Source organism: Ruditapes philippinarum, unplaced genomic scaffold, assembly GCF_026571515.1.
Source record: "Ruditapes philippinarum isolate M1 unplaced genomic scaffold, ASM2657151v2 ctg587_1_1_1_1, whole genome shotgun sequence".
Taxonomy (NCBI): domain Eukaryota; kingdom Metazoa; phylum Mollusca; class Bivalvia; order Venerida; family Veneridae; genus Ruditapes; species Ruditapes philippinarum.
Window position 1 is genome coordinate 222,435 of NW_026860903.1, and position 20,492 is coordinate 242,926.

General features: G+C 32.6%; 1 protein-coding gene across 1 annotated transcript; it reads left to right on the forward strand.

Moving 5' to 3' along the window:
- Positions 1 to 2,838: 2,838 nt before the first annotated feature.
- Positions 2,839 to 20,412, forward strand: LOC132713816 (DNA-directed primase/polymerase protein-like). Its single transcript, XM_060696489.1, has 15 exons — positions 2,839 to 4,857; positions 5,322 to 5,405; positions 6,831 to 6,909; positions 8,848 to 8,948; positions 9,286 to 9,332; positions 10,161 to 10,252; positions 11,501 to 11,574; positions 12,903 to 12,980; positions 13,862 to 14,238; positions 14,669 to 14,831; positions 15,330 to 15,424; positions 16,033 to 16,234; positions 17,302 to 17,384; positions 17,988 to 18,125; positions 19,436 to 20,412. The coding sequence occupies exons 1-15, from the start codon at positions 4,799 to 4,801 to the stop codon at positions 19,519 to 19,521; spliced, it is 1,758 nt and encodes a 585-aa protein (XP_060552472.1). The 5' UTR covers positions 2,839 to 4,798; the 3' UTR covers positions 19,522 to 20,412.
- Positions 20,413 to 20,492: the final 80 nt, after the last annotated feature.

Below are 20,492 nucleotides of genomic sequence, written 5' to 3' on the forward strand. Positions count from 1 at the left end.
CCTCCCTAGCAGTTGTTAGTGCACCTGAGCAGTCCTTAGCGGTCCAGCAACTCATCGAAAGCATAAATTCTATCACCAAAATTATATTTTTTCTTAAAATTATACATTTTTTGTCACTAAACATACTACCATGTATTATAGGTATGCCCTCACAGGTATTTTAAGGCCCTTTGTGCCTCCCTAGGAAATTTTTTAAGGTCTTTTGTGCCTCCCTAGCAGTCCTTTGCGCACCTGAGCAGTCCTTAGCAGTCCTGCACCTCATCGAAAGCATAAATTCTATCACAAATATTATAAATTTTTCTTACAATAAAACATTTTTGTCTATTAACTTACTACCATATATTATAAGAATGTTCTAGGAGGGATTTTAAGGTCCTTTGTGCCTCCCTAGCAGTTGTTAGTGCACCTGAGCAGTCCTTAGCGGTCTGGCAACTCATCGAAAGCATAAATTCTATCACCAAAATTATATTTTTTCTTAAAATTATACATTTTTTGTCACTAAACATACTACCATGTATTACAGGAATGACCTCACAGGTAATTTAAGGTCCTTTGTGCCTCCCTAGGAAATATTTTAAGGTCTTTTGTGCCTCCCTAGCAGTCCTTTGCACACCTAAGCAGTCCTTAGCGGTCCTGCAACTCATCGAAAGCATAATTTTTTTTTAATTCTATCACAAAAATTATATTTTTTCTTACAATAATACATTTTTGTCTATTAACTTACTACCATATATTATAAGAATGTTCTAGGAGGGATTTTAAGGTCCTTTGTGCCTCCCTAGCAGTTGTTAGTGCACCTGAGCAGTCCTTAGCGGTCCGGCAACTCTTCAAAAACATAAATTTTACCACTAAAATGATAATTTTTCTTAAAATAATACATTTTTTGTCACTAAACATACTAACTTGTATTATAAGAATGCCCTAACAGGTATTTTAAGGCCCTTTGTGCCTCCCTAGCAGTCTTTTGTGTATCTGAGCAGTCCTTAGCGGTCCGGCAACTCATCGAAAGCATAAATTCTATCACAAAAATTATATTTTTTCTTACAATAATACATTTTTGTCTATTAACTTACTACCATATATTATAAGAATGTTCTAGGAGGGATTTTAAGGTCCTTTGTGCCTCCCTAGCAGTTGTTAGTGCACCTGAGCAGTCCTTAGCGGTCCAGCAACTCTTCAAAAACATAAATTTTACCACTAAAATGATATTTTTTCTTAAAATAATACATTTTTTGTCACTAAACATACTACCTTGTATTACAAGAATGCCCTAGGAGGTATTTTAAGGTCCTTTGTGCCTCCCTAGCAGTCTTTTGTGTATCTGAGCAGTCCTTAGCGGTCCGGCAACTCATAAAATTTTCACCAAAATAATATTTTTTCTTAAAATTATAATTTTTTTTTCACTAAACATACTACCATATATTATAAGAATGCCCTAGGAGGTATTTTAAGGTCCTTTGTGCCTCCCTAGTAGTTCTTTGTGGCTCCTTAGCAGTCCTTAGCGGTCCTTAGCAGTCCTTAGCAGTGTTTAGTAGGACCGCTTTCCGTCAGTCTTAGCTAAAAATAGGCCCTTTCCGTCAGTCTTCGGATAAGGATAGATTATAGATAATAGCCGAGGCAGTTCCGAATGAAATAAGGTATGGTCAGTTACTAAAAATAGATACTACTGGAATTCCCAAAAATTGAAGTCCCGCGAGTTTTAATTTTAATTAAAATAAAAGCAGTTTTACAAACTCTACATATTTCCTAGCAAATAGTTGGGTACAGGATGTCATTAAAGTTTCATTAAAAAAACAAAAAAACAACACGAATTGATTCAAAATTGATTTGTTTATCAAATGATATTTTTATTTTACCCAAATTTGTTTACAGTACAGTAATAAGGGTGATTTTAATACCGGTAGTTATTAACTGACCGGTTATTTACAGACTACAGTACTTTACTGGAGTTGAGGTCGCAAGACGTCATCATCGTCTTCTATAACCCCCCCCCCCCCCATGGCTTTGTACCCAGTTCTGATCCGGTAAGGTGGTATACTGTGTTGCTCCCATGAATTTGTCTAACCACTTCTGGTAAATTGTTCCAGTCCGAGATAGCCCATAGAGAAAAGAAATGCTTTCTAATCTCAGTTCTACATGATTTCACTTTCAGTTTATACCCATGACCTGTTGTATTTGCATTGTTATTTAAATTCAAAAAACACTTCATAGTTAATATCCTCCTTATGATGTAACAATTTAAAAACTTCAATCATGTCACCTCTAAATCGACGATATGCTAGCGAAGGCAATTTCAGTGTTTTAAGTCGTTGTTCATATGACAGATCTCTTAGTTGACCAACTAGTTTTGTTGCATGTCTTTGTACTGATTCAATTGCATTGATGTCTTTCTTAAAACGAGGATTCCAAATAATGTTTCCATATTCTAGATGAGGCCTAACTAGGGTTTTAAATAATTTCCCGAAAGATTTCACTTTGAAATGCAGAAATGTTCTTCTCATTAGTCCTGTAATTTTATTTCCTTTATTGATGCAATCATTTATTTGCTGTCTAAATTTCATATTCACATCAAAAGTAACTCTACATGCAAGGTCTTTTACAGATTCACTGTTTGAAATTTCATTTCTGGTGTTGTTTACTTTAAGATGGTTGGTATTATTGACATTGTGATTTCCGTAGTGTAATGTAGTGCACTTGTTTGCGTTAAACTTAAGTAGCCACTTTTCACTCCATAAACTTAATTTGTCATTGTCAGATTGAATTTTCTCTATATCTGCATCATCATTCGCTAAATTGTACAGTTTTGTATCATCAGCAGATTTTTCACTATCAATTACAACCCTTTGTCTTCTATCCCGGAGAAAAGCTTCAATCCATTTTAATAATTTACCATTAATTCCATAACTTTCAAGTTTCTTCAATAATCTAGCATATGGAACAGTGTCAAACGCCTTTTGAAAATCATAATAAATACAATCAAAATTTTGACTATCGTCTATCCATTCCGTCCACTTTTCCATAACTTCCAGTAACTGTAGAGCACAAGATCTCAGTGTTCTGAATCCATATTGTGAATTTGAAAATAGATTGTTTTCAGTCATATGTTTCACTACTTGATCCCTTACCACCTTTCCCATAAGCTTACAGGGGACACAAGTCAAACTTACTGGGCGATAGTTTCCTGCCTGGTTTCTCTCCCCTTTCTTAAACAACGCTTTCACATTTGCCGTTTTCCAGTCAATCGGTGTTTCTTCTTCTTCAAAAGATTGATGAAATAAAAGAGTTAATGGTAAACATATTGCATCCTTAACTTCTTTCAGCACTCTAGGGTGTAAGAAATCAGGTCCACATGATTTAGTTACGTTAAGATTTTCAAGTAATTTCATGGTAATTTGCTCATTGAACTGTACTTCCAAGATACTTTTACCAGAACTTCTATCATTTATATATGGAATATTGTTCAAATCTTCAATAGTAAATACAGTCTTGAAAAACCTATTTAGTTCTTCAGTTTTTTCCAAGTCATTTTCCGTAATCGAACCATCGTCTCTCTTTAAGTCTGCTATTCCTGTTTGGACTTTTTTGCGAGAATTCACATGTTTGTAAAATGCTTTCTGATTTGTATCCTCTGCAATTTTTGTTTCAAAGTTATTTCTGGCTTTATGACATTCACGGGTAGCTATATTACGTTGACAACAAAAATATTGAAAGTGAACATGTTCATTTGTTTGTCTATATTTGTTCCATGCCCTATGTTTCTTTTTCACAGCTTTAAGAGCTTCTCTAGTCATCCAAATTGGTTTATTACCCCTATTTGATGACCTGATTTTCTTAACAGGAATATATATGTTTTTTCATTGATTCTGTTATTTTATCTTTGAAAAATATCCAATTTTCATTCACTTCTTTACCTTGAAATTCACTTATCCAATCAACATTACTCAAGTCAGTTTTCATTTCATGATAGTTTCCTCGATCATAAGTAAATGACTCTTTCATGTATGCCTCATTGTTGGAATTACAGTCAATACCAAAGGTAATCACTATATGGTCACTTTTACCCAGGGGACTGAAGTATTTAATATTGTTCACTAAAAGTTCTTCTGATGAGAAAACAAGATCTTTGGCCGTTTCTGTATCTTGTATAAAATTCTATGTTTTGATGAAGATAACTATCACGTACAGCTTCTATAAATTCATGACTTACATGATTTTCTGGCGCACTTGAAATCCAATGCTTCCAGTCTATATCACGATAGTTGAAATCACCCATAACAACTACTCTCGACTGTGTTTCATTATTCAATGCACTAATCATTTCATTCATAGCTACAGTAGCTATGTTATACTGCACATACATACCTTTTTTCCCTTAGCCACTCTGTTGATTAAATCTGTGTCTTGTTACCTATCAGGAGATAAAATTGTCAAGAGCATTCTTTCAAAGGTGAATGGAAGATTACATTTTCTATACCGTTATAAAAATTGTTTATCGGAAGAAATAAAGAAACAGTTATGTCCTGCCCTTTTGCTGTGTCACTTTGATTATTCTCAGATTTAGCTGTCCCTTGTTTTCAAATTGTGCTTCTGGGGTGAAAAGGGGCTACACTTTGACCTATTTCTCAGGGGAGCGATCCATGGCCCTGTTGTATTTATATCTTTGTAGACAATATCAGAATTTTGAACATGTAGGAAATTTGATCTTTTTGAAGAAGCTTAATATAATTTTCTGTTTAACAAGATAGATAGCAGAAGTTTATGTTCAACAATGCAGCTAATGATATGAACAGAGTAAAAAATGTCATCTGCAGAAAGTCATCTTAGCACTGCTGGATTTTATGGCAAGAAAAATAAAAGGTAAATTCTAATATTATGCATGTATATAACTATATATGTATGATTTTCTTTTATAAACAAACATATTTTTTTTCAAAGATCTTGCGTGCATTCAGAAAAACTTGAATGTTTTCTATCTGTCATCCATCTTACAATGAGTCAACTGCTCATTATCTGTACATTAGCTTTCTATGTCTACATTTTTGTAAATTTTTAAGATATGTGAAAAAGTCAGAATGTATGACAACTGTAAGACGGTTTGATTCATCTGTGTGTGTCATAAGTGTGCATTTCAGATTTGATGTTTGATTAATTCAAAATCCAATTAGAAATTAAGCATATCCAAGTAAATTTTTATGTTGCTTCTGCATTTTGTATTTAAAAAAGTACAAAAGTGTTTGTTTGGATATGATGTGCTAGGCATGTTTAATTGTAGACTGAGTGATCTTGTATAATTATTGATTTGTAATGCATGTATTTGATAGGAAATGGATTGGATTGGAAAAGTCAATTAACAGTGTTGTGAAGAAACATCAGAAGGAGAAAATACCCAAATCTTTTCCTTATAGGTAAATATGCTGTTCCAGGTTGTATAATGAATGTTTCCAGAAATCAGAATGTTCAGTCTAAGAGCATAATGTATATAAAGTCTTACAATTAATTTTTATATACATATACACTTATATTATGTTTGAATCTTGTGTATGATGCACAATAAAGATTTAACAGGATAAAAAATGTAATGACATGTTGGTGCCGATTAAATCTTAACCTTAGTGCAATAACTGGTTAACTCCTGTTAAATTTAGAAGGATATACCCCATTACTGCACTAAGGTGAGGAAATGTGCCAAATGATTTGAAAATGGAACAATCTCATTGAATAACTAAATTTGAATTACACAATGTGTTGATTTATCTTGGTCTTCACTGGTTGTATCGGTAGAATTAGTTGCTGCCAGCAGGCTAAGGGTTTATGAATAGATATAATAATGTCAATTTCCCCTCTATTTATAATTATGTCAATTTCCCCTCTATTTATAATTATGTCAATTTCCCTTCTATTTAGATACTTAATCAGATTTTTATAGTGTTCTTTTAATTTTTCTATGATATTTTTAGCTCACCTGTCACAAGGTGACAAGCTGAGCTTTTGTAACACCATGTTGTCAGTCGTTCGTATGTCAGTGCATTAACTTTTCCTTCAAATTACTTCTCCTCCAATACCACTTGGCCAAATTTTATGAAACTTGGCAGGCATGGTCCTTGCATAAAGCACTACCAAATTTGTTAAAACAATTAAATTCCTTAAAGAATTCTGGTTGCCATGGCCTTTAAATTCCTCTTGTCAAAAACCAGGTGTAGAGCCTCGATATTTGGTATGTAGCATGATCTAGTAGTCCCCTACATAGACTTTTCAAATTATGACCCTTGGGTCAAAACTTCAAAAGGGGCCCAACCAGGGGGGCTCATAATTTTAATATAAAGTTATATAGGGAAATCTTAAAAAATCAGCTTGTCAAAATGTACAAGGCCTTCAGCTTTGATATTTGGTATGTTACATATTAATCTAGTGATCCTCTACAAAGATTGTTCAAATAATGACACTAGGGTCAAAAACGGGCCCTACCAGGGGGCTCCTCAGTTTTATATAAAGTTATATAGGAAAATCTAAAAAAAATCTCCTTGTCTTATACCACACGACCTGGAGCTTTGATATTTGGTATGTACCATCATCTTGTGGTCTTTTACAAAGATTGTTCAAATTATGCCATAAGGACTAAATACAGGCATACACCCATGCATCAGGTAAGCGACCAAGGTCCCAAGGGTCCTCTTGTTTATATTTCCTTTATATCATGAAAAATAGTTTTACAGACAGTGCCATATGATATACTCATGAGTCATGCTAATTGTGATAACAGTGATATATAAACTGTTACAATGACACATTTTAAGACTATAAATCATATTATTATTCATTTTGTTGTGTAGGATTTTAGGACCCACAACTTCATGGCAGATATTTTATAGACAACAGGAAGCCTTCCAGTACACAAAAAGTACAGCTAAGGTATGATCAATGCATTAAAATGGTAAGACAGTGATACATGACAAATATGATCAGGAATTTATGATAAATTTTGTTATTGGTATTTTTATGAAGTCAGAATTTATTTTTTTAATTTACGTTTTAATAATTTGTTTCACTGTTTCTGAAACCCTGCTGAATTTATGTAAAGGAATGGCTCTGTTTAGATTTGGAACAATCCATTTAAAGAGTATCAAAATACAAGAATAGAGTCACTAACAGTGTAAGGCCTGATCATACTGCACAAATGTTCAGGCTGGCCTGGCTGTATACTGGTGGCATAGGCTAATTGTCCCCGCCTTTTCAATAGGCTCCGTCCGTCTGTCCATACAAACCCAGAGGTACTTGTGTGACTTGGAGAACAATGGGTTATGGTACAAATTTGATCCTATTCATTCCGTTTTTACTTGTGTGTCTTTTTTTAAGCCCTTGTGTGACTAAAAATGGCTGAAAAGTCACATAAGAACCATTTTGTAAGTACGTCCATCGGTCTGTCCATCTGCACTACCAAATAGGGATAGGGGGCCATCTCACTGTAAATAGAACAAAAGAGAACAATAGAATTTATTCCGTAACAATAGAATAAGGGGCCATGGCCCTCTATTAAACAAAAGAAAATAACAATAGAAATGGCCCTTTATCCCTATGCGGTTGGACGTCCGTCTGTCCGTCACACTTTCGTGTCTAGTCCATAACTTTGTCATTTATCAAAGGAATTTGAAATAACTTGGCACAAATATTTGTTATAATAAGACGATGTGTCTTGCGCAATAACCAGACTCCTACCTACAGGGCCAAGGTCCACTTGCTCATTCAAGGTCAACATTTCCTATTTGAGGGTATATGTCGTATCCGGTCCATAACTTTCTTATCTTTGAAGGGATTTTGTAAATACTTGCCACAATTGTTAACAATAATGAGACGATGTGTCATGCGCAACAACCGGTCACCTACCTCCAAGGTCAAAGTCATACTTGGAGGTCAAAGATTAACATAGTCTGTTACAGGGTATATTTTGTATCTGGTCAAAAACTTTTTCAAAGATCAAAGGATTTTGAAAATACTTGGCACAAAAAGTCACTATTATAAGACAATGTGTCATGTGCAACACCTGCATCCCTACCTCCAAGGTCAAGGTCACACTTGGAGGTAAAAAATTAACATAGTCTATTATAGGATATATTTTGTGTCCGATCTAGAACTTCTAAATAGTTCAAGGGATTTTGAAATAACTTGGCACAAATATTCACAATAATAAGATGATATGTCAAGTACAACACTTGCAGCCCTACCTCCAAGGTCAAGGTCACACTTAGAGATAAAAAATTAACATAGTCTGTTATAGGGTATATTTTGTGTCCAGTCCATAACTTTTTCATAGATCAAAGGATTTTAAAAATACTTTGCACAAATAATCACAATAATAAGGCGTTATGTCAGGCCCAAACATGGGTACCTACCTTCAAGGTCACACTTAGAGGTCAAAAATTAACATAGTCTGTTATAGGGTATATTTTGTGTCCGATCTATAACTTCTTCATAGTTCAAGGGATTTTGAAAATACTTGGCACAAATAGTTACAATAATAAGACGCTATGTAATGCACAACACCTGCACCCTTACCTCCAAGGTCAAGGTCACACTTAGAGGTCAAAGCTTAGCATGATAGAGTTTTAAATTCTGTGTTTCATTTTATTTCTTTAAAAAATTTATTGTTGCATTTGCAAATCTAGTATTGATCATAATTTTGGACTGAAAGTCTTGAGATCTATACCTCAATCTTTTGAAATAGCACAATTTTATGCTTCATATAAAACTTCCAGAGGCGGGGGACGTTGGTAACTCTGTTACAAATTCTTGTTACTTTTGGTTCTAGCAGGTAAAATATTTACAAAATAATTATACTATATAATTACACAGGACTTGCATGTATTTGCGTTTGAGAGTGAGAGTTTTGAGGGAAACACAGGACAGAGGTTATACTTGTCAACTAGCTATCCTGTTTTCTGGCATTACTATAGGTAGGGTCTTAGTAACTTTTCTAATAAGCATTTTGAGTGTTAGACTTGTAGTTTGCTGTACATGTATTATCAGCCTCTATTGTTTAACAAGTTGCTCAAGGTTACTGGTTTGAAAACATAAGTTTACATTTACATAGTTTATTCATTTTTTTTTTTTTTTCGTTTACAAATGTTACAAATTCTTAGGTCAATAACTATGTGATTTATTTTTTAATGAAATCTTTCTTTTTCTTAACTTCTTCATTATCCAGGCATTTGTTTTACTAAAAGTAGAGTAGAAAATGAAATCTTAAAATAGCATGACCCTCTTCTGTACTTTGGTAATATTTTGTTTTAGTCAACTGGATGAAGATAAAAGATTACACTATGAAGTAATACCTGAAGGTAATTTATCTAGAAAATATACTAATATGTGTTTTAAAGTTCTAGCTGATGGTATGTACTGTGTTAAAGTGATACTTTAAGATGTCACGGTGAGAAAAATATGCAGCCTGACTGGGACCCTCGGAACACCGTTCCGCTGCTCGACTGAGCTATCCAGCCACTTACACATCTTATCCCTTATATTATATAGTGAACCGTTCTGAACTGTTGCATACTCTGCTGATATATCGAAATTTGTCTCTGAATTTCTCAGGGTGACAGAGCAATGTGAAATTACACTCTGAGCTATATGCAGTAACGGCCCCATGTCTGGTGCCAAATGTCACAGGATGATAAAAATGTGCAGCCTAACCAGGACTTGAACCTGGGACCCTTCGAACCCCCATTCACTGCTTTATCGACTAAGCTAAGATATGGCCCCTTACAACATCTGCCTTATACAGTGGACTGTTTTGAACTGTGATGATATATCAACTGTGTTGAATCAGCTGAACCCATCATTTACATTATTGTAATAATTGGGTCCATGAAATACCAAATTTATATAAATATAAATCTGCTAATTCTTCAGTATTTATTGTATTATATTAATGAATATGCCTTTACTTCATATCATTGAAAATTATAATAATGTAAGTTATGTTAAATACAGAAAAATGTTTACCCAAGTGCAAAGAAATCATTATTGTTGAAGTCCCAGACACATCAATTTTCGAAATTATCAACACCATAAAAACACATTATTGTTGATTAAAGAATGTATAGGTTAATGAAAATTGTATATAACATACCTATCTTACTATCTAATATACTAAATATTTAATATAGGTGCAGTATGTAAGTTGTATTTTGATCTGGAGTATGATAAAACTGTTAACCAAGACTGTGATGGTGACCACATGGTGGCTATATTTATACAGGTAACACTCTATTTTATGTGTTTCAACAAAATTGTTATTGCATTTGTTTATATAAAAAGTTATTCATTTTGCTTTTCAATAAGTAAGTAGATTGAGGTTTTTGATTTGTGGAGTGCTTTACGAAGATGGTGTTACATGTATTTACAGATACAGGGTAACCTTGGTAACCACAATCCATCATGTTGAAAGCTTTTGTCCTTTAGACAGCTTTTGTCCATTAGACAGCTCTTGTCCTGTAGACAGCTTTTGTCCTACAGACAGCTTTTGTCCTGTAAACAGTTTTTGTCCTACAGACAGTTTTTGTCCTACAAGCAGCTTTTGTCCTGTAAACAGCTTTTGTCCTTTAGACAGCTTTTGTCCTGTAGACAGCTTTGGTCCTGTACAGATTTTGTCCTACAGAAAGCTTTTTCCTGTAGACAGCTTTTGTCCTGTTGAAAGTTTTTTTTCCTGTAGACAGCTTTTATCCTGTAGACAGCTTTTGTCCTGAAGACAGCTTTTGTCCTGTAGACAGCTTTTGTCCTGATGAAAGATTTTGTCCAGCAGACAGCTTTTGTCCTGAAGACAGCTTTTGTCCTACAGACAGCTTTTGTCCTGTACACAGCTTTTGTCCTGTAGATAGTTTTTTTCCTACAGAGAGCTTTTGTCCTGTAAACAGCTTTTGTCCTGTAGACATCCTTTGTCCTGTTGAAAGCTTTTGTCCTGTAGACAGCTTTTGTCCTGTAGACAGCTTTTGTCCTGAAGACAGCTTTCGTCCTGTTGAAAGCTTTTGTCCTGTAGACAGCTTTTGTCCTGTTGAAAGCTTTTTTCCTGTAGACAGCTTTTGTCCTGAAGACAGATTTTGTCCTACAGACAGCTGTTGTCCAGCAGACAGCTTTTGTCCTGTTGAAAGCTTTTGTCCTGTAGACAGCTTTTGTCCAGCAGACAGCTTTTGTCCTGTAGACAGCTTTTGTCCAGCAGACAGCTTTTGTCTGGTACACAGCTTTGTCCAAAAGACAGCTTCAACCAATCATCTCTGGTACTTAAGATGATTTGACTGTGACTTGCTGTGTGCCTTTTGGCAATGTGCTTGAGGTGGGAGGGACTTAAAGAAGTGATAGACAGCATTTGTTTTATAATCTTCAAGCTGATATATTACATTTTATGTTATAAAATCACTGTACATGTTCTTACTAAATTGTCTACTTTATAAGAATCTCATTTCTGGATGACTGAGCAATTTACATTATATAATATACATGTATTTTTTAGTTTGTATGCAAGGCATTGATGGCTATATTTAATGTATCTTGTACAAGAAAAGATGTTCTTGATCTACAAGCAAGGTAACTATGTTTTATGTATGAAGATTCCTTTTAATAAACTAACTTTCTCTGGCAGAAATTATGTTTTTAATTAGTTTTGTGAATGTTAAAAATTCTAGTGTGTCCTGTCTCAATTTAGTGTGTCTTTTGAGATAGGTCATTGTGATTGTGTTGTGTACCAGTATGTACTTGTATTTCCTTGTCTACTCTTTCTGTATGTATTGTACACCAGACATACAACAATAGTCTTGCATTAAAAAAACACCGCTTAATATGATTTATTTTATGCTTTCCAGTGTTTTATTGTAATATATCAGATGATTATATTCCGATAAACCACTAGTGAAATTTATAAAATATAATTTTCACTGTAGCCGGACTATATCTGAATGCGGATGAAAAGAAAATCATAACTAAATGGAATAACAGGCAGAAATAAATGCCGTCATACGTAAATTTTGTTTCTTTAGGAAAAGAAAGTCGATGTCATCATACATCATGTTAAAAAATGTAACAAAATTAGAGAAATTTAACAGAACTATATTTCAAAATTGATGACGTGACGTCATGATGTGATGACGTCACAAAGGAGAATGCGCGATGTTACGCGGCGAAATCAGTAAATCATTTAAAAAGCATGAAATAAAAAGAAAATTTATTTGTTTTACATATAAGATTGAAATATATTTCATTCGTGAACACCAGCTATTATATTTTCACTCGTGGCTACGCCACTCGTGAAAATATTGCATCTGGTGTTCACTCAGTGAAATTATATTTTAATCTTACATGCAAAACAAACAAATATCCTCTATATACATGTATCAGTTTTTCAATAAATCAAATTTAAGTTAAAGCTATCTAAAAAAAACTCAAAACAATTGCAACACTACTGGTTTAATGTATAATATGGTTCAAATTATTATCTTCATCTATTACTGATAGAGCAAGGGCTGTTTTTTTTTATATTTTTTCTTTATTTTCATTTTTGTTTTTGGTAAGTTATATTGATTTTAATTGCAATAGGCACTTTACGTGTTACTTTATTTGTAACATAACATTTTTTTTGTGTTTATATCTTTCCTAAATTGTCAAAAAATGCATGAATGTGGAGGTATTTTGTTATGGTCTTCACTATATATTTACATAGAAAATAAGCTTTGTCCTGTGATCTGATATACCTGGCAAATAAAACATCAAACAGTCTTTGTCTCAACATAAAGTGGACTGACTTCATTAACATTTTTATGTCAAATAATTGTAAAAAAAAATAAAAAAAATTGTTCAACATAAAGTTTTAAGAAATTGTGGATATTATGATATGATTATTTATTATCTTTGTTTTTCAGTACAGAGAGAAAGTTTAGTCGACATTTGATATTTCAGATGAAGAATGCAGCATTTAAAGATAATATACATGCTGGTAGGTAATCACTTTAGTCACTGTAGTACAATGACTGTAATAAAGAATGTATCATTGTCCGCTGCCAATTAATCACCCTGGCTTGAGTCATAACTGAGACACTAGATGGTGTGATAATAAATAAATTCATGGTCTCACCGCTGAATATGGGTGTCATGTTTAAACGGGTACAGTCGGTTTTTTAGCTAAAAAAACGGTTAGAAAATTCAATAACCGGTAACCGAGTTTATTATTTGAAATAAGGGGCAGAAAAACTTTAAATCGATTCTAAATATTACCTGAGTTTTTTTTACGACAAGATATGACAATTGTTTGAATTTTAGTTGTACTCAACAACCCTAGCGGAAAATAGTCACTCCATATTTTGATATGTATTGTAATCATTTTGAGTACAGCAGATTATGAACAAAATGGCATATCTTGTCAAAGGGAAGTTAAAAGTTAATGTTGAAAATCTAAGGACTTTTATAGTAAGATCGGTTAAACGGTTATTATGCTGCCGTTTAAACGGGAGCACTTTTTCTAACCGTGACACCCCTACCGCTGATGGTGCATGGGTGAAAGCGTTGTCGGATTCTACTTGTGAGAAAGCTTTCCAGCTAGCTGGCTGAACATCAATGGTTTTACTCAAGTGCCCGTTTTTGTCTGTAATAATATACAGAGGGACACCTAAGGTCTTCCCCACCAGAAAAAGCTGGAAAGCTGTTAAATGACCTAGTGTTACATAAAAAGTGTTACAAAAAAAAAAACAAAAAAAAACAACATTTGTGAAGATCAATAGAATATGTTTTTTGTATAATGTTTTTTATTTGGAGAAGCAGTATTAATAAATACAGGTTTTTCCAAATTTTACAAAATTTGTTTTTTAATTTTGTAAAAATGTAGTTCAAAAATAAATGACATAAAGAGAGAAATGCCAGACCAGGTTTCTACACCAGACACACCGAATATCTCCACAAATCAAGGCTGTGTAAAAACAGAATTACCTACTGAAATTAAAGTTGAAACAGACCCAGTAAATGAGTCGGTGAGTGAAGAGAAACACAGAGTAAACACTGGTCATTTAGATGTAAATGAGTCGGTCAGTGAAGAAAAACACAGAGTAAACACTGGTCATATAGATGTAAATGAGTCGGTCAGTGAAGAGAAAAACAGAGTACACACTAGTCATATAGATGAAATTTTGGACTCATTCTCTATAGAGGACTTGAAGAAACTGATGGTTAATAGCAAGAATGGAGATGTGTTATTTTGTGATACAGGTATTTCTATTATCATATATATTGTGTCAATGTTTCAAACTGTAAAATTTTCATGTTATAGTTCATGTATATGAATTTATTTATATCATAATATGATAATTCTTACTAATTTTCATTAAATTTTGGGGTGAATTTTCAAAGTAAAATAGTATTGTTGTTTATTTAGTTAGTTATGGTATATTTAATACAAACATATAAGACTCATTATGCCACAGAAATGCTTTTATTTCTCAAAAGCTTTTTAATTTTGGTGTGCTTTTATAGTATCCAAAAACTCATTATTCATTGTAATTGGCCAATTATTGGAACCATCTTTTTAATCTATTGCTTTTTGGCAATAAGTACATATTAGTGAATAAGTATTTTGTATAGAAGTCAAAATACTACCGGTACTTTGTTTACATTTTATGAGTACATATTTTGTGTGCAGGTGTTTATACAAAGAATAGAAACTTCAGATTGTTCCTGTCATCTAAACTTGGGAAGAAGAATACCCTGGTTGTAGCATCTGAGAATGAATATTGCAGGAAAGTAGATTCACAGCGATCAGAACTTGAGAATATATTCTACGATTCCCTTGTTTCAAATATAGAGTAGGTCATTATTATACATGTTTGTCTTTGTTTTCTTTTAAAAAGTGTCCATATGTGAATTTTGTTTTATTTTTCCACCATTTCTTGAAACATGTTGACTATCTATTTTTCATCAGTTAAAAGGTGTCAGCTCAGAACTCCTGGTGGTTCAGAAGACCACATAGGTGTATATATGCTACAAGAAATTTTTGTTTGATATGATCAAGTGCTTTTGTTAACTGTAAAAGATGTATGTTTCCTAACATCTCAGTGAAAAAGAAATCTGGTTTTATGTTTATTTTATGTTTATTTGCTTTTTATAAAATTGAATGGTGTGTAAATATGTAGCAAATGTTTTATATATTTGTTTAGGGAGATCATTTTACAGAGTTGATTCATGTTTAAAATTCATCTTTTGTCTTCTTTCATAGGACATTCTTCAGTTTTGATAAATATTTGATTTTATTTTTAATGTACAATTCAAAAGTCATTTCTATAGTTTCTTTTTTTGTTTGACAGGTACTCCAGTAGAATGAAGATTCTCACATATGACGACAATATATCACACCATGTTAATGGTTTACCTCGGAGAAAACAAGACAAAAGTTCAAAAGGTTTTACTGATTATTTTGCACTTAAACTTCTTTGGATATCAAATGTAACTTTAGGTCCACCTGCTTAGCTTAATAGGGTCAAATTCAGTTTGTAATCTAGTGAGTGGTCCTTTGTTATATTGTCGGTAGAAGCAAATTTTTTCCATCACAATTGATCCCAGACATTGTTTCTAATGGTCATTTGTCTCTCACTACTGCAGAAATTACATGGCATTAATAGTGGGTCACATGCAGAGAAATTGATAATCACTGGTGAGTTATCCAGGATTAACTGGACTTATTATTGAGGTGTGATAAAAAAATGTGATTGGATATTAACCAAAGAAACAAAAAAAAATTACTTATTTTGTACCTCAGTGGTATCATTACCTCCTAGCTATAAAGCTGCAGTTACAGTTCAGGAATCTCGTTTACCACTGTTTCTAGGTGAAGTACATGACTGAAGATCAAAAACAATTTTGAGTACTTTAAGATTTACGTCAGAGAATTTGTTGTAAGGCTAAGATTATCTGTTTGTATACTTAAAAGTCTTTTAATGCACTCCAGAGTGAAAAAATCTAATTACATTGTATTTGATAATAAATGTACCATTTGTTCTTTTTGTATAGAAGCTGAATGTATTGATGGTTACAGCAAATCCCCATATCCTGAAGTTGATGAATTCATTCAGAACATTATAACACAGGATTCTGGGAAAGGTGTGATCAGGCATTGGACCTATTTTCATCAGGGAGAACTACTTGTTTATGAGATAGCTAAATACAGATATTGTCATAACATAGGAAGACACCACCGCAGTAATAATATAATGTAAGTAACAGGAAGAGCATCGAAACATTAGGCTATCTGATTTGTATGAAGGGGCTTAATCAGATTGCCAAGTCAGTTTAGATATTCTTTCTTTTTTTTGTATCATAGGCAAAAATATTCACATGTTCCCTGTCATCACAACATGAAACCCCAGAAAAAACAGGAACCAGTGTATGAGCATCTGAATTTTACTTTTCTGTCAATATCCCTTTCCCTGACATTATAATTAGAAAATCCCAGAAAAAATGATCAAATCAGCGAGCATGCTCCGACAGACAGCACTAATTAAGGTAACTAATACCTGCACTCCAGTGAGCACACTGTTCATGTATGGGTATACGGTTTAACTCTGACTTATTTACTATAGAAAGATCTCCAAAATAAGATACAAGTTAATGTTATAATGCAATTTATGTTTTGTATGCTGTTAATGTTTTCTGATTTGTTTATAGTTACACAAATTTGAAGTATAGAATTAAATATTGCTTCTTGATATTATGTATATCAAGCAAGCAGCTTAAATTTAATAAAGTGATGTAAGAATATAATTAGATATATTTTTAGCTTGACTATGCATATAATCGGTGGGGGGGGGGGGGGGGCTATTAAATACACCTGGCATCGTTGGTGGCAACATTACACTTTGGTTAAGCTTTTGTGTGCAAGTTAGTATCTCCAAAACTATGGAAGGGAATGGCAATTAAATGGTTGTAAACTTAACACACTTGTTTTCTTTGACTATCTTACATGATGAAGACATGTCTCAACTATTTTACTTTACTTAGTATCCTGAGACCAATTTTTAAGTACTTGGTTGTTTTCCAAAAAATTTACTTAAAATAGAGCAAATTGGGGCCAAACAAATGTAAAAAAAATATCTCAGGATCAAAGGTGTCATTGGTTTTGACTTATTTATACTCAAATAATTCTGTATTCAAACTTCATAATTTCAAAAAATTTGAATTAAATATATATATTGGGGGATAAATGAAGACTTTCTTTTAACTTAGACACTAGAGAAAATTGTCTATTTGAAGTCCAACACACAGAAATTTTACTGGTTTCAGGTTGATTGTAGATTTACATGCAGGTGTTTGGTACCAGAAATGTCATGATCCTGATTGTCATACCCAAAATTACAAATCTCCAGGTAAGAACATTTTACAAATTACAAAACTCCAGGTAAATTATAAAATTACAAATCTCCAGTAAATCATAAAAGTACAAATGAACTTTGCCTATTTTAATCTTTCAAAATATAAACACACATTCTAACACAACGCATTTTTCCCTATTGAACATAGGAGAATCGAAAGTGTTTGTTATCATGCAATAAAATCATTGTTGATGTTCTATATTTAGACATGTGACATAATAGTCACTAAAAACGTGATGCGCTGAAATAAGTACGAAAACAAATCAGGCGCAATTAAGCTTATTATCATGTGTGGCAGCATTTATTTGTTGATGTTGTGTTAGAATTGAAATAATATATCCAAATCAGTGATTTTATTTCTTTATAATCACTGTTTGTCATTCGGATGCACATCATTTTATCACTTGGGATACAACCTTGTGATATAATTCTTCGCATCCAAACTACAAAGAGTGATTTTTTTGAGAGATAAAATTACTGTTTGTGATTTTTTCTTAAATAAAATAGAGGTTTACACTTCATAAATCTTAGTTTTGCTTGCGTAGCAGAAAACAATGATTATACTAAAGTCTAATATTTTAAAGTTTCATTGTTTAGAATGGCCATTACCAAAGAATGTGTTACCTGCCAGTTATTTTGATGATGACCTTGACCTTGAGATGGAGGATGATGAACTATTGAATACTACAGCCGAGTTAGAGAAACAATACATGGAGAAACAAGCCAACATTTCAGGTTTTATTATGTTACGATTATTCTGTGTTCATGGTTGAAAGTTTAGAGGATTATTTCTTATTCCAGAATTTTTTAAATCCTAAAAATCCACCTTTTTGAAAATGGTATCAGATTTATGAATATAAAAGAAAAATTGTGATACGGTTACAATGTTATGATATAAAAAGAGGATATTAAATGAGTGTAGGTTCAATACTGAAAAAGTTAAATAAAATTATATCAAGCGAGTTTCTGGTGAATACAGCATTTTAGTTTTTACATAAAAAGTAAAATTTAATGCAACGTTAGTACACTTTTATGCTATGCTTGTATAATAAAATGATGTCTTGTTGTAAAGTTATAACACTAGTGTATTATCATTTTAAATGGATTTATTACACTCTTGTGCTATGGGTTATGTGAGAAGGTTAATTTTTCTTTGCTTCATGGTAAATTTATCTGAAAATTTACCGAAATATCAGACTTTAATAATTGGTGTCCAGGCTGAAAAATTGACGCCCAGACTGAACAAGTTTAGTAAAACATGTACTACACTTTCGTAAAGTAGAATATTATTGGGCAATGAAAGTTTTTATTTTGTATATATACATGGCTTCTGCTAATTTTTGAATCAATATTTATTATAATCAAAGGAAGGAATTGTGCAGTACATGTATTATTATAATGTCAATAATTAAGTGTTTTCATAATGGCCATGTTATTGGGCTGAAGACTGTCATATTAGCCTGAGGCTGAAAGCCAAAGGCTAATATGACAGTCTAAAGCCCAATAACAAGATCATTATGAAAACACTTAATTATTGACAATTTTAATAATTAACTACTGTCTTACGTATCTAAAAAAGGTAAATAATTTGTGAGAGAAAAAAAACTAACATTGCGAGGTATTGCAAATGAGATTCTTGTTTTAAAAATGTCTAGGAGCAATTCAAAATGGCGACTATTTTTAAATGAAAGAAAAAAAAGCAGATTCATAATAGCCGAGCTGGAGAGCCAATCAAAATTCTCCAATCTCATAATAGCCGAGTTTTCTCATAAGGCCATACTTTTTGCATAATGGCCTTGTTTTAGGTTCATAATGTCGTAGTGAACTTCATAACAGCCTTACATTTGAAGTGAAAACTTGCCCAATATTGAAAAGTAATTAATAAAAATTAATTAAAGTGACAGACAGGTTATTAAGCCACATATAATGGTTGTTGTGTGAAAAAATACATGGAGGTACATCTGTAACGCAGCTTACCTAGAAACCTAACAAAATACACATGATATGCTAGTTGATGATATTTGATAGATTTTCTATTATTACAGGTGTATCAGAACTTGATGATGATGGTGATGATGATGATCTTGTTGCTGCTGTAACACTTCTAGATAATAGTATACAGAATGGTTGACATTAAACTAACCTTCCAACAAATATGCTGTATATGATAATCAATATATCTAGCGGTAATAACCTCCGAAGTTCTGAAGATTTTTGTAGATATTAAGTTTGAAACCTCTTCTGAGATATTGAGAGATAAGTGCAAGATTAAATATAGAGTAATGAAGAGAAGACAGGCTAGCAACCAGAAATTGATGAACAAATGGAGTTATTGTAAATGTTAGCTATCAAACAGCATTGAAAAGAAATTGCTATTTAATGTATTAACAGGAGAGTTGCTGAAATGTTTACTGTCATTATTTGTGAGGAAACTGAGAACATGAACAAGGTTCTAGATCTAGATGGTCATGTGTTAGTAGAACACTGGTGAACTTGTGATATATCTTCTACACAAATAATTAAGTCATCTACAAGGAATCCTGTATATTATTTATAAGCAAATTATAATCCATGTACAAGAATAATATCATCTGACTTACTTATATGTCAGCAGACACTAGAAAACTATAGACCAATAAATTGACATAATGAAATAATGTTTATAAATCCAAACTGCGATCATGAAAAGCAGCTGTATTTTAATTAATTTGTATTTACAAAATACATAAATTGTTTACATGTATGATATTGGCTTGAAGTTAAAATTTTGTTTTTCTAAGATATCTACAAGGTTTTACACTGAAATTTTAAGATTATTTGAGAAGGAAAGACATATAGATGTTCAAGTAGATAATGTTGTAGTAAAATTTAATGATTATTGTGTGAAGGATTTTTAACATTAATGATGAAGTATAATTATATGACTGTTAACATTTGCAAGTTATGTGTATTATCATTCTGTAAGTGATTTTTATTTGTTAATACTTAATGAAATCATATTTTTAATAAATTTTAAACAAAATCAAGTTTACTAGTTGCTATACATCAAATATCTAAGATCTAGGTCTTCTGCTTTCAGTGAGTATTACACTTTTTGTGTCG